Source organism: Anabrus simplex, chromosome 2 (assembly GCF_040414725.1).
Source record: "Anabrus simplex isolate iqAnaSimp1 chromosome 2, ASM4041472v1, whole genome shotgun sequence".
NCBI lineage: Eukaryota > Metazoa > Arthropoda > Insecta > Orthoptera > Tettigoniidae > Anabrus > Anabrus simplex.
The window spans coordinates 788263418-788278392 of NC_090266.1; the positions used below are offsets into that span (position 1 = coordinate 788263418).

General features: G+C 41.0%; 1 protein-coding gene across 1 annotated transcript in view; it reads right to left on the bottom strand.

Moving 5' to 3' along the window:
• Positions 1-14975, bottom strand: part of Camta (Calmodulin-binding transcription activator) — a 705348-nt gene that overhangs the window by 484019 nt on the left and 206354 nt on the right. The window contains exon 3 of the mRNA XM_068226037.1: positions 4763-4898. Coding sequence (XP_068082138.1) covers positions 4763-4898 — 136 coding nt within the window. The remainder of the gene's footprint in view (positions 1-4762; positions 4899-14975) is intronic.

A 14975-nucleotide genomic window follows, 5' to 3' on the forward strand; every position in this document is an offset into this window, starting at 1 on the left:
ACATACATCCGTTTATCTTTCCTACTTCAGTAAATGCATCTGATATCCGGAAAGGTAATAAATATTCGTACTGCTCCTTACAATAAATATCCCTGTATGGACAATGGTATGTATATTAAAAGTAAGAAATATTTCACTCCATTTTCCAAATTTCCGAGCATCCTTCATAATTTAAAGCATCTGTGTGCTGATGACATACACTGTACCTATCAATATAACGAAGCTCGAACAGAGGTCCACAACAAGTTCATACCCTACAAATGAGTACTGCGTGTAGAATTATACAGCCGATAAAAACTGTCACAAGTAACGTTGTTCATCACCCAAGACTAATAACCCAATAATCTTCTTTCTTAATCCGTTTACCCTCCAAGGTTGGTTTTTCCCTCGGACTCAGCGAGGAATCTCACCTCTACTGCCTTAAGGACAGTGTCCTGGAGCATGGGAATTTTGGTCGGGGATACAACTGGGAAGAAGGACCCATACCTCGTCCAGGTGGTCGTACCTGCTATGCTGAACAGGGGCCTTGTGTGGAGTTTGGGAAGATTGGAAGGGATATACATGGAAGAGGGAAGGAAGCGGCCGTTAGGTAGCATCCCGGCATTTGCCTGGAGGAGAAGTGGGAAACCACAGAAATCCACTTCGAGGATGGCTGAGGTGGGAATCGAACCCCCTATACTCAGTTGACCTCCCGAGGCTGAGTGGACCGTGTTCCAGCAGTCGTACCATTTTTCAAATTTTGTGGGAGAGCCGGGCGATGCCGGGATGGTACCTAACTTAAGGCCACGGCCACTTCCTTCCCTCTTTCTTGCCTATCCCTTCCAATCTTCCCATCACTCCACAAGGCCCCTGTTCAGCATAGCAGGTGAGGCCGCCTGGGCGAGGTACTGGTCATTCTCCCCAGTTGTATCCCCTGACCAAGAGTCTGAAGCTCCAGGACACTGCCCTTGAGGCGGTAGAGGTGGGATCCCTCGCTCAGTCCGAGGGAAAAACCGAACCTGGAGGGTAAACAGATGATGATGATGATGATTATGATGATGATGATGATAATAATAATAATAATAATAATAATAATAATAATAATAATAATAATAATAATAATAGCACATACCAGGTTCAATCCCGGTGGAAGTCGGTGCACACTGGGTGTGTTAAATGTAACAACTCCGCATCACTGGCTTCCACTACATTAAGGAACTCCTGCAGGGTAAAATTCCGACAACTCATCCTTTTTAACACTACATCTTGAATTTTTTCTACGACAAAATTATTACTTAACTGATATTGGCCAGAGGTTGATCTCAATGAATGAGGACAGTAATTCTCATAATGCATATGTCACAAACATTGTTAGAGAACATGAACAATAACCACGAATGCACCTACCTGTAGTTCTAAAATGTTCGTAAATCAAATGTTTATAACAAAAGGACTGGCAGTAAGATGAACTGAAGTTCTTCAAGCTTATGGAACGAAGTCTATCTGTCAGTCAGTCAGTCAGTCAGTCAGTCAGTCAGTCAGTCTGTCTGTCTGTCTGTCCGTTCTATTATATAATCGAGCAAGTGACTGCGTGGTTTGGGTCACGTAACTATCAGCTTGCATTCCGAAGATAGTGGGTTCGAATCCCACTGTCGGCAACCCTGAAGATGATTTTCCATGGTTTCACATTTTTACGCCAGGCTGTATCTTAATTAGGGCCACGGTTGCTTCCTTCCGACTTCTGGCACTTTCCTATCCCATCGCCGCCATAATACCCCTCTGTTTTGGTGCGACATAAAGCAAATTATAAAACAAATATATTATAGGTCTAAACAGTTGAATAAAATTCCCTGAATGTTGCAAAGTAAAATTATATTCACGTCATGCAAAATATATGCTATGTTTTATTGTCAAAAGTTTTCGGAATGTAAGGTGCACACAGTTCCCATAAATCACCTTTCATGTTACAGGAACTTGCGCGGTGCGTTATTTGAAATGCAAGAATGATATCTACAGTATATGGAAAAATAAGCGATGTGATATTTTATAGGTCATTGCACTAATAACACCACCTGAGAAACAACGAGCAAGTTCACTTGTCTGTGACAGGCTGACAATTATCGAACAGTGTCATGTTGGATGACAGCACAATATTTCATCAAAAGATAATTTTCACCAATCTGTTGAAGTACGAACTAATACAGTATAAATAGCAAAGAGGGTATTAAATCTATGATGAGGTCTTTAAAAACAATTTTGCTTTGGTTCAATCGTTCACGATAACGCTTACACCAAGAGATAAAACAAAATTGGTTATCCAAAGAAACAATGCATACAAATATAAGTAATGGAAATGACAATATTTTGCTCCCCTAAATATAAATGTAAAAGTTTCACAGTCAAGCAGAATCCATTATTTTAATAACTCGAAAGTATAAATTCTAACAGCACGCTAGAACATAATTCACTTAATTGCTCAGGCACATGAACAACCGGACTTGGAAGGACATAATCCTTCACGTTGCACTTTTTTTTTTGCTAGGGGCTTTACGTCGCACCGACACAGATAGGTCTTATGGCGACGATGGGATAGGAAAGGCCTAGGAGTTGGAAGGAAGCGCCCGTGGCCTTAATTAAGGTACAGCCCCAGCATTTGCCTGGTGTGAAAATGGGAAACCACGGAAAACCATTTTCAGGGCTGCCGATAGTGGGATTCGAACCTACTATCTCCCGGATGCAAGCTCACAGCCGCGCGCCTCTACGCGCTCGGCCAACTCGCCCGGTCGTTGCACTTTTAACAGGGAATCTTCTTCAATACAAAATCGAACTCGTGTCGTCTCAAAACTCACGAATTCCAGGAAGAGGATTAGTAAGAACAGGTTTCTCTACCTGGACCAGTCTCAAAACTCACGAGCACGGCCAGTTTTTCTTTGAATGGATAAATGTCCACCCTATTAGTTATGCGATAATGGAATACTTTTAATAATCGAAAAACTTCCATCCAATTATTTAAATAATCCAATGAGTTTCAAATATCATTCAGTTATATCGCACAGAATAAACAGATGCGTCCCGAGTAATTATTTTTTCGGTTTAAGTGTGTCGGTTAGACAATCTATCGAACTGTCCGGCTCCATGGCTAAATGGTTAGCGTGCTGGCCGTTGGTCACAGGGATCCCCGGTTCGATTCCAGGCAGGGTCGGGAATTTTAATCATCATTGGTTAATTTCGCTGGCACGGGGGCTGGTTGTATGTGTCGTCGTCATCATCATTTCATCCTCACGACGACGCGCAGGTCGCCTACGGGGGTCAAATCAAAAGACCTGCACCTGGTGAGCCGAACATGTCCTCGGACTCTCCCGGCACTAAAAGTCATACGCCATTTCATTTTCATTTCAATCTATTGAAATAAACGAATAAACGCCTTTTTCCCAAATGAATCTCCAAGTGTTGAAACTACAGGTGAATGCCGCCTTCTGGTTGCATAATGTAACTAAGCCCCAGTACTACCAACTGACAGTTTCTTTTAACTAGCAGCGGGCAATATACCTACTTTAATTTTATGCCGTCCGGCTGCATGCATAAATTGTTAGCATGCTCGCCTTTGGCCCAAGGGGTCCAGGGGGTCCCGGGTTCGATTTCCGGTCGGGTCGGAGATTTTAACTTTCATTAGTTAATTCCTATGGCTCGGGGACTGGGTGTTCATGCCGTCTTCAGCATTAGACTACTTCTTAGGTAGGGCCTTATCCTTACAGACGTGCAGGTCACCTATACGGCGTCAACTGTAAAGACCTGCACCAGACCTCCCCCGGGGCCACATGTCATTTTTATAAATTTATGTGAAAAGTAAAAAGTGCATTTAAGACAACAGCAAAATATTTTAATAATAATAATAATAATACACCTCGGTCTCTTTCATTCACCAGCCATTATTTTTCCCCTGTGGGTTGGGGTGGCTGAACAACATCCACAGTATCCCCTGCCTGTCGTAAGGGAAGCGAGTCACCGCGCACCTCATCCCTCCTGCGGTCATCGCAAGCACCTGCTGTCCGGAGTCGTGAATTTTGAGACTCATTAGAATGCTTACTTTAGCTACCAGTTTGTAGTCGTGAGTTTTGATACTATTTGTAACTAATTTTAGCCCGTGAGTTTTGAAACTCGTGAGTTTTGAGACGTAACCAGTCGACCTACATGAAGCTTAATTCAGTATCGTTGACAGATGGTATTCGTGTTGCATCTGGGGAAGTTCTCACTCTACCTCAAATTTCCTTCTCAGGAATAAAACAGAGGACTGAAAGTCATAACAGTGGCACAACTTCCCATTCCCTTTTCCTTTCGCAATAACGTTTACTAATGCAGTTAATACTCCATCAAACGGACAACTGCGAGATAATGGTGTAATTTTTATCCAGGTGCTCGACGCTATTGGAAAGCCTAAATACATTTTTCTTTCTTTTACAGCCGGTAACATATGAAAAACAAATTGTTATTTCCGGAAATCGTCACAGTTCCACAACATCACATCAAGGTTAATCAACAGATCCCTTTTCTGTCTATTCGTATTACCTATACTGTTAAACTGGCAGTGAAACAACTGAATATAAATGCATATTCACTGTGGACAATTAGTTCGTTTACACGTACGCATCAAGTTCCAGAAACGGAACAACTGATTGTCGCAGTCAATAGGTACTCTATGTTCGATTTTTAAAGCATTGTCAAAGGGGTAGGCATTAAAAAAACTCCCTTGAACATAAATATTCCATTCAGTTGCAATACTCACCTCGGTTCCCTGAACCTTCAGTTTCATGTGATCCTCACGAGTAGTCTTGCCGTCTTTGCGTTTCTTCCAGCAGTACCCATCCCGCCGATACCGCACTTTCTTTCTGCTGTAGAGTAACATAGAACCGCTCTTCGGCCTGGAAAATAAACATTGCTTCGTTACAGTACGTATGAATAACAGCACATGTAACAATATAGTGATAAGAACAAGTCACAGATATACAGAGTTATCATGTATTATACGAAACATCATAGCATACATTTAACACAGGCGTCAGGTACTACGTAACAGCTATATAATAACAGCATCCCACACAAATAGAAGGAGAGGCAGCGAAACGTTACCGGTACTTCAGCAAGTGCTTTGTTACCGAGTGACGGGGATAGCGTGTACGGTCAGGGTGCACAGAGAACATGGTTAGTGGCAAGCCCTTTTATTAGCGCTATTAGTATTGCATTCCCACACTGGTTGTTGGAAAGTTATTTCTTATTTGTGTTATCTATCATATGGTGACGTCACGCAGAATAATTGGCCCTATTTTCTTTTATGATACTGTTAACTCGGAACGTCATGTGCAAAACACACTGCAGCCATTCTCTGAAATGTTGACTGAGGAAGAAAAAACAGTATATCAACTTCCAGCAGGAGAACGCCACTGCCCATACAGCTCCAGTCAATCCATGCAGTGAAAGAGGTGTTCAATGAGCGAATAATAAATTAGTCGAGGACTTTGGTCTCCTCGTTCTCTCAATGTAAGTGGCTGAGATTTGTATTTGCGCGTAACTTTAAAACAGAAGTGTAGAACAACACAAGCACTCTTGAAACTCTAGAGCAGGGCCTCTCAAACGCCCAAAATCTCACGCGTGCAGAGCGAGGCGCAAGAGTTCCGTGCACTGTGCATCGGTGCCGCTCGGTGCCGCTCGGATCAACGCTTCGTCTCTGGGCTACTCGGCTATGCTCGGCTCTACTCGGCTATACTCGGCTCAACTCAGCCAGAATTAGGAGCGCTACGGCGCAAGTGGGGGAGAGGGAGACAGGCGGAGCGAGCGAGACAGGCGTGGGGAAAGAGAGAGACAGCGCTATTGCTCCAAATCGAGGAGTGGGGGTCTGCACTCTGGTCAACCAAGCCAAGTCGTCTTTTGCACCGTGCATAGTGCATGCACCACGCGCATGCACCCTGAGAGGCCCTGCTCTAGAGAATGAATTCAGATAATTGATACCTGAAATTTTAGAGGCGGGGTTAAAACGAGTGTGTCGGAAATTTTTACCCCGAAGCAACGTTTGTTTCGGGAACGATGGATACCAGTGACGTATCCTGGAATCTCCACTGAGGCATGCAACTAGTAACCATGCAGTTAACACAATGTATTAAGTAAATTTCAATTCTACTCACCCTAATTACATGTAGGTGAACTCGAGCCAAACAGTTTTACTGTAAGTTTCTGGATTGAACGTGCGTACACAATTCTTGTTTTCTGTTTTTAAATTTACGAGGGTCCGCCTCTGTGGTGTAGTGGTTAGTATGATTAGCTGCCACCCCCGGAGGCCTGGGTTCGATTCCCGGCTCTGCCACGATTTTTGAAAAGTGGTACGAGGGCTGAAACTTGGTCCACTCAGCCTCGGGAGGTCAACTGAGTAGAGATGGGTTCGATTCCCACCTCAGCCATCCTCGAAGTGGTTTTCCGTGGTTTCCCACTTCTCCTACAGGAAAATGCCGGGATGGTACCTAACTTCAGGCCATGGCCGCTTCCTTCCCTCTTCCTTGTCTATCCCTTCCAATCTTCCCATCCCCCGCAAGGCCCCTGTTCAGCATAGCAGGTGAGGCAGCCTGGGCGAGGTACTGGTCATCCTCCCCAGTTGTATCCCCCGACCCAGAGTCTGAAGCTCCAGTACACTGCCCTTGAGGCGGTAGAGGAGAGATCCCTCGCTGAGTCCGAGGAAAAAGCCAACCCTGGAGGGTAAGCAGATTAAGAAGAAGAAGAAATTTACGAGGGAAGGTAGAGGTCTCCCGGCTTTAACTATTTGAATATTTTCATCAAACGAACGGCCAGTAAATGGCTTTTCAAACTGATTAACGATTATATCCGTTTTAGACTCATCCATCGTTAATACCACATGTGCGCAATATATAATAAAACACCGAAAACACAATGAATTAACTCACTAGTTAGTCACAACTCAAGCACTGGAGGTAAGTCAGTTTCGTCACGTTGGGTTCTCGCTGGGGGGTAATCTGTGGGTCCCGTTCGCTGTAAAGATGCCGACTTTCTCCAAGTTGCTAACAGATGGCAGAGGGTAGCACGGGTATGGGGTGACAAATTCTGACCAAGTTTCAATTGCAGCGACATCGTTCGGAGGGTTTCAGAACTACGTCTGCCACCGAATGCAATTTTAAGATTGAATGCCTTACATTCTTAACTCCTCCATTCCCTGTCTCTTTCTTCCTAGAGAGGAGTAGACGGCGAGACTACACCAGCACCACACGTAGTCAAGCAACGGAACCAGTACAGTTGCGCGGACCTTTTGAACTTCTGAGAGATGAAATCGTTAATATTTGACTTGAAACAACCTAAAATCGTACATCAGACAGTTCTTTGTGTTATCATAACGCATGCAATGAATGCCTTGCATTCAAGGAGAATACGCCCCTGATGGATACTAATTTCAACGGCTGCTTTGATGAAAGGTAAGATCTAAATTAGTTTTCAACTTCATTCATTATTAACTCTTGAATAATAATTTAGGTTTACCGTAATGAAAATAAACGCCCGCCCGCTGTGCTACTGCTTACTGGTGTGTCTAGGAATGGATTGCGAACAATCTCTTACCCTGACATCCTCTGCTTAATGTGATAAAGTTTTGCTGCCTCTTCCTGTATTTTATGGCATTAAGTCTTTAAAACCTACTTTGTGCAATAATTGCAATGGATCTTTATTCAGACATTAATCACCTAAGACAAGCCTCACTAATTTGACTTCTCGTGTATACAGCGACTTTCATTCGTGAAGAAATACAAAGTTTTCATAGACCATAGCCACAACCGATTCTTCATTCTTATGTACAGGAACATCAAATGTTACTTTAATGACTCAGAGTTTATTACTCTCATATCAACTCTGCACATTTATATATAACAGACACCAAGAAACTAGAATTAAAAACGGATTTGGAAGCGAAGCCTGAAGTAATTATTAGTTAATTATCAGATTGTATAACGAATTTATATTGCAATTTTATATCTTTATATTTTCAGTGTGTCACTCGTTCAGTTCTACCATTAGCATTCAGCGATTTCCTCTTAAGTAAACGATGAATTCATATTCCCATAATATAGCGTACTCACAATTGACAGGATTCTTGAACTGATGCTTTATAATTCCTACAGAGGTACTGCACAGCATCGGCAATTATATTCCTAAGAAGAAGCCGGACATTATGTCATTGGCAGGCAATGCCTATGCCGGATTGCTGATGAAAATCCACAGCCTGTTTCCAGTCATTTGACCGGGTCAGTGATGTAATGAATGATGCCCCCTTCTAGCGGCGAGGATGGAAATTGTGCCGGCTGCCGAAGCCTGTAGCACTCCTTAGGGGGAATGATTAATGAATGATTAATGAAATAAAATGATATTGGAGAGTGTTGCTGGAATAAAAGATGAAAGAGAAAACTGGAGTACCCGGAGAAAAACCTGTCCCGCCTCCGCTTTGTCCAGCAGAAATCGCACATGGAGTAACCGGGATTAGAACCACGGAACCCAGAGGTGAGAGGCCGACGCGCTGCCGCCTGAGCCACGGAGGCTCCGGATTGCTGATAATACATTAAATTCATTTTGTTTCATTTCGAGAAAACATCTCAGAAATCAGTGAGTAAGGGTTTCAGGGTCAATTTTCCACCTAGAATCCCTTAATTCAATTGACTCATCAAACTCAGAGTATTCATAAGTAAGTTATATATAGCTGTTCGTTGTCTAATCAATGTTTCCGTTGGTATGTAAAATAATAATATACAAACATAATATGAAGAACGGTACCGAGCGTAGTGGCCGCACATTCTGCATTCGAGAGACGAATGAGTTCCTACCCTCGGCTGTCGTGAGAATGGTTTTCTAAAGTTTCCCATTTTCACTTCCAGGCAAATGCCAGGACAGTTTCTATTCATAGACCACAGCCGATTCCTTCCACCTCCTTACTAAATTTCATTCGCTTGAATTCATTTAATCTTCATTCGTTTCTCAACGGAGGTTGGCGTCAGGAAAGGCACCCGGCCGTAAAAGACATGCCATACAGTTTCATCTCACCTCATCCCCGATCCCGTATAAGGAAACGGGACTAACTGGTAGACAAATATACATAAACTATCAAATGCGGTAAAGTTAATTTCACATTGTTACGACGTACTGCAAACAATGCACTCCGTACCAGACGAGTTGGCTGTACGATTCGGCCCGTGTAGCTGCTAGCTCGCATTCGGGAGAGGGTGGGTTCGAACCCCACTGTCATCAGGCTGAAGATGGTTTTCCGTGGTTTCATATTTCCATACAAGGCAAATTCTGGGGATGTACCTTAAGTAAAATCACGGTCGCTTCCTTACCGGTTCTAGCCCTGTCTTATTCCATTGCCGTCATAAGACCTACCTGAGTTGGTGTGATGTTAAACTTGAAAAAATCCTCTCTGTTTAGCAACTAATTGATGTTCTATTGATTGCGAATATACGCAGAAATTGGTAGTCAGTTCCGTTCCTTCACTAACTATCAGCCCGACTAACGGACTATCTTTCTAAAATCATTGCCTTGATGTTAATACGGTAGTGCTATCGTTGTTTACTTTATAGGGCTAGAGATCACTTTGGCGATTATATGTATGTATGTAACTTTATATGTATGTATGTATGTATGTATGTATGTATGTATGTATGTATGTATGTATGATTTTTAACCACGGCATGCCTCATTACACGACAGTGATACTACATGCTTTGAGTAATCATATAAGAAATTTAACTTAATTTCTTAAATACATGTGAGTTACACTCATAATTTTATGGCTGTAACGATGTACATAAAATACATTAATAATGTAAATAAAACTATAGGCCTATCCTTTTATTTCACAGTTGTTCAAATCATCGTTTGTTATTTCCCATAGGTGTACTTTTGTCGCTATGCCATATCATCCTTAATACTCTATCAAAATGACTGACTGAGACATTATTTTTAAGATTACGTTCCTGCTAATTACGAAAAATAGACAAATAGTTTAAAATTTATTTATTCGTAAACAAATTAATATAAAATTCATATTTACATAAAGAATGCAGAAGGCGCCATCTGATGACAATCTGTTTAACAAACGTGCACGACAGCTGTCAGTTGGAGTAGTTTACACTGTTTAAAGAGTGTAGAAGGCGCCATCTATTTACAATCTTTTTTCTAAATCATGTAAGTACCGTATACTTACATTGTTCCTAACTTACGTGTCACAGATCGCAGAAAAAGAAATTTCAGAAGTGTAAAATCCGTATTTGCATAAAGAATATAGAAGGTGCCAGAAAAATCCAACCTTGCATAAATAATGTCCTGTATCTGTTGACAATGTGTTTAACCAACATGCACATCTGTCGGTTGGAGTTTATATTCTTTAAACAATGTAGAAGGCGCCATCTAAGTAGTCTTTTTAACTGTAGTGCAGCTTAAAATTAATGTTTCCGTTAAAAAACTGTATTTAGAAACCTTATTTGCATAAAGAATGTAGAAGGCACCAGCTGTTAACAATCTTTTCTTAACCGGACCTCCAACCAGAGGGCGTTTCACATCATTGGAACCTGTCACAGTTCGCAGTAGAAGAAATTCCATAACTGTAAAAACCTTATTTGCATAAAGAATATAAAAGGCAACATCTGTTAACAGTCTGTTTAACTAATATGCACGGCAGTTGTCGGTTGGAGTTATTTATATTGTTTAAGGAATATAGAACGCGGCATCTATTTACAGTTCATTTAACGATAGTCCATTTCGTCTTGGACGGGTACTGAACCCTTGAACTTACCATTCCATCGTTGGTCGGCCACAGCTGCTGCAGTAGAGCAATATCGAACTCTTAAATCTTGGGGTAGTAGCGGGAATATTTCGGTCACGATCTTAACCAAACGATGGGGATCAGAAGAGAGCCTAACTACTTGAAATGAGGAGCAAATATGTGCTTACTAAATTTTATTGCATCAATTAAATGCAAAATTTTAATTTACATATAAAATCATTGATCAAAAAATATTTAATGTTTCAAACTCATTCACATTGCATGGCGTTAGTTTTATTACTTACTGTATCGAAGAATTTTTTTCGGAGAAAAGTAGAAATATCAGAGATTAGTGGACAGCGAAACTGAAAAATGGAAATAAAACCTGAAAATCGGGCACCTATTGATCCAAGCGATAACTGATAATTAATCCACACAATCCGTGGAAAATCTGACCTTCAACAAGTGGAATTCCAGATTTACTCTTAACTAAGGTTATCCACCAGTCAAATACCCTGTCGGATATGGGAACACCCGACGAATGGACCCTTAATCGAACCAAATTGACTATCAGTCGCTTTGGATAGGTTGTGAAAGACTATTGGAAAGAATGGTGTTCACTACAAGTTAACAACAACATTCATAACTGAAAATAAAATTCCACCATGTATTGTCATCTCGTGACACCCTTAAGTTATAGAATAACCCCGATGCTGAAACGTGCATCACCAAAGCAACTGTTCAGAAGGAATCAACAACAACACGATCCGAAAGGATCTTACGTTACGTCGTTCTGAAGGAATAAAACTGCGAAATGCAGGAAACACTTATTCATCATGCGTTTAGAAAAATGCCAAACACTGAAGTTAAATAAAAAGTGGTAAATCACTTGAAATATATTATTATAAAACCAACTTTCAGGTTATAAACGGTTACGTTAAGCTTAATAAAATTACAAGTCCACATGGTAAAATAAAATCAAACATCTAGGAATTCTTTCCTTTACAACAACGACTACCATTACAGATCCATCTACTTATTGTTTGTCCCAACAAACTAATTACAAAGTTATTGGTCGACCACAATCAACTATAAAAAATGAAAGAACGAAAAATTGAAAATAATATATATTCCCGGCTGACGAATTGAACCCGCATTCGTAACTCAAGTCTCACATAAATAAGCTAAGTGTCAACACGCATACTAGCAAAGCAGTCAGACGTGAGAACGACGAAACAATTAAGTCCGTAACTAAAATAAAATACTGAAGTTCGATGAACTCAAACGCGCGTGGCAAACCGCAGTAATATTCAATCACCGTTAGCTCAGTACGCAATATTGGACAACCCTCACGTTCATGCCACTAATGGTTCCATAATCTTAGGTACTTCTAGCTGGTAAGGGCTGTGCCAAAACATGGCCTCAATATTACTTAGCTAACACTCTTCGCATTCCAGACACTACCATCGCTTAATTCACTTCGCAAAAACACCTAATCTAAGACTTGAGCATATACAGCTGGCATCCTAAACCTATCGTTTACCGGGCGAGTTGGCCGTGCGGTTAGGAGCGCGTAGCTGTGAGCTCGCATCCGGGATATAGTGGGTTCGAACCTCACTGTCGGCAGCCCTGAAAATGGTTTTCCGTGGTTTCCCATTTTCACACCAGGCAAATGCTGGGGCTGTACTTTAATTAAGGCCACGGCCGATTCCTTCCCATTCCTAGGCCTTTCCTATCCCATCGTCACCATAATACCTATCTGTGTCGGTGCGACGTAAAGCAAATAGCAAAAAAACCTATCGTCGGGCCAACATAATGTATACACACCCTGACACTAACCTCTATGTACATAAACACACCTTCCTGAACCTATCGTCGAGCGTAGACTGGGACATCTCATCATCAGTATACTCCTAGGTTAACATGTGACGTCCTAAATCTATTGTCGAGCGGAAATTGGGTTGTCTACGCTTCCTCTAGAATGTCAGGCGAAATCGTAACTTCAAACACACTCTTAGATATTTTAGCTGTAAACCTTGTTGAAACTAATAGCACACAATGAAACAAATCTTGCCACAGAATGAACGCAAGTCGGGAAATGACATTAGTCCGTATCTTGTTAATAAAACGTGAAATTGAAAATAAATAGCGCGTGGCAAACAATCCATAACACAAACACGATCTCGACGTGCGCAATGAAAATTGGGAAAATAATAATGACTTTCAGCACACGTCTAACAATACGTGAATATCGCCAAAACAGTAATCATCACCACCGCAAAAATCCACACTATAATTCTATGGTGAGGCCCAAACTTCGCCTACCATCTCACTATTCCAAACATCCATATCCGTAAACTTACCCAGTAAAGCGAAATTCAATGAATCTACACAGCCAAATTATCGCTTTAATAACGTCCAATATCTCATCCCACAATGTCTCCGATTTAATGATAAATTATCGTCTCGCAAATTATGAAGTTTACTGAGTGGAAATTTCTTATAACAGTCAAATCACATCAGCCGTGTATTCAGAATGCTCTTTTACCCTTGAGGTCGCCTATAATGTTCATTATGCTGACTTTACATAATCGTCACTTGGACTTAATAGAAATTTGTTTTTCACTGGGGGATCTTAACTTGAAATCATAATGTGCGTCAGAGAGCACTCATTTCGAACCAACCTTCACCCGGTCAGCTGTTCCGGATTGTTAGCGGAATATCACTACAGCCCGCCTCAGAAATATCACATTTAATATATAGCCTGTCTCAAAAATTCTTCGCCATCAACAAATATACCCTGTCACAAAAATTCATCTTCATCGCCTCTCACGGTGGCATCACACCTGAAATACAGGCTTCCTCTGCCTTCAACTATACAACTATTATCTCAACATATCATTCCGGCACAATCCATTTCTTCCTGTTTCAAAACTTTTCACCTCAATCTCCTCCGTGACAAACAACTTTTATAAGAATCCTTTCCATTTTTATTTTTACTACAACTTTCGTGCCTCAAGAATACAATAACACACCGTGATTTCCTATATCACCGACATACACGATGTCACAAAAATTAATTTCCCATGAATAAATATAACTTTATCAGACTTCACTGGATTTCGAGACAACACAAATCTTACTGAACATATCTGTTAAATAAACTTTTAACATAGAAAAATTTTATCCCGCGGTAATTATTATTATTATTATTATTATTATTATTATTATTATTATTATTTCGACAAAAATTATTTGAACTCATACGATATTCGAATTTAAGACATTCACTACGACTACATTATCGTTGTCACCCTCTTAAGTTTTACTTAATTTGAACACTACCTCAAAGAATATTAACATATTATTTAAACGCATTTTATAGTTGCTCGACGTGAATTTTACAGCCCTGAAGAGTTTCATACGACGACCAGAAATGTAACACATTCGCCTGATCATTATTAAATATTAATTCGACACACGCACTGAAATTTTATTATGACAAACAAATTCTAACTACAACATTGATAAAAATATAGTCATAGACCTATAATCATAGTCGTCTTGGTGATTCCGGCCACATTTAGCCAGCGTCCCTCGTGCTTAGCCTTTCATGGCTACATTTGACATCATCATCTTACATATATATAACTTAAGCTACCCAGATTTTACACTAGGTGTCCATTAACACCGCAAATAACGCACTATCTTCGCGTTTAACATGCGACGAGCACGCTTCTCAAATGGCGTCTGCCACTGTTTTCCCAGGACCCTGCTTTCGTTCACGCTACTGCTGGTCAGGTGGTTTCAAAAAGATAACAAAAATCAGACCTCACGGCTAGCCTCCGGACTTCCATTTGACAATATCAAACACACACAATTGTAATACGGAGGGAAACTCAGCTACGTATTTTAACCAGATATCTAAACCTTCACAGTTTTCATCGGCGGAAGTTCAGGAAAATTTCTATCACCTTCCATTTTATATTCTACTTGAACCATTGACACGAACATATAACAAGTTACTTTGAGAACAAAACCCCGCACTTTCTTGCAGACGAGTGAGGTGGGTTTCACCGTTCAGACCAACGGACAGAATGTGTAAAACAGATGGAGGGGGTTTCTTTTATACCTTCTGGGAGGGACGCCACCCTCTCCACGAGGCTCGATTGCGTAATCTGCTAATTCCACATCCACT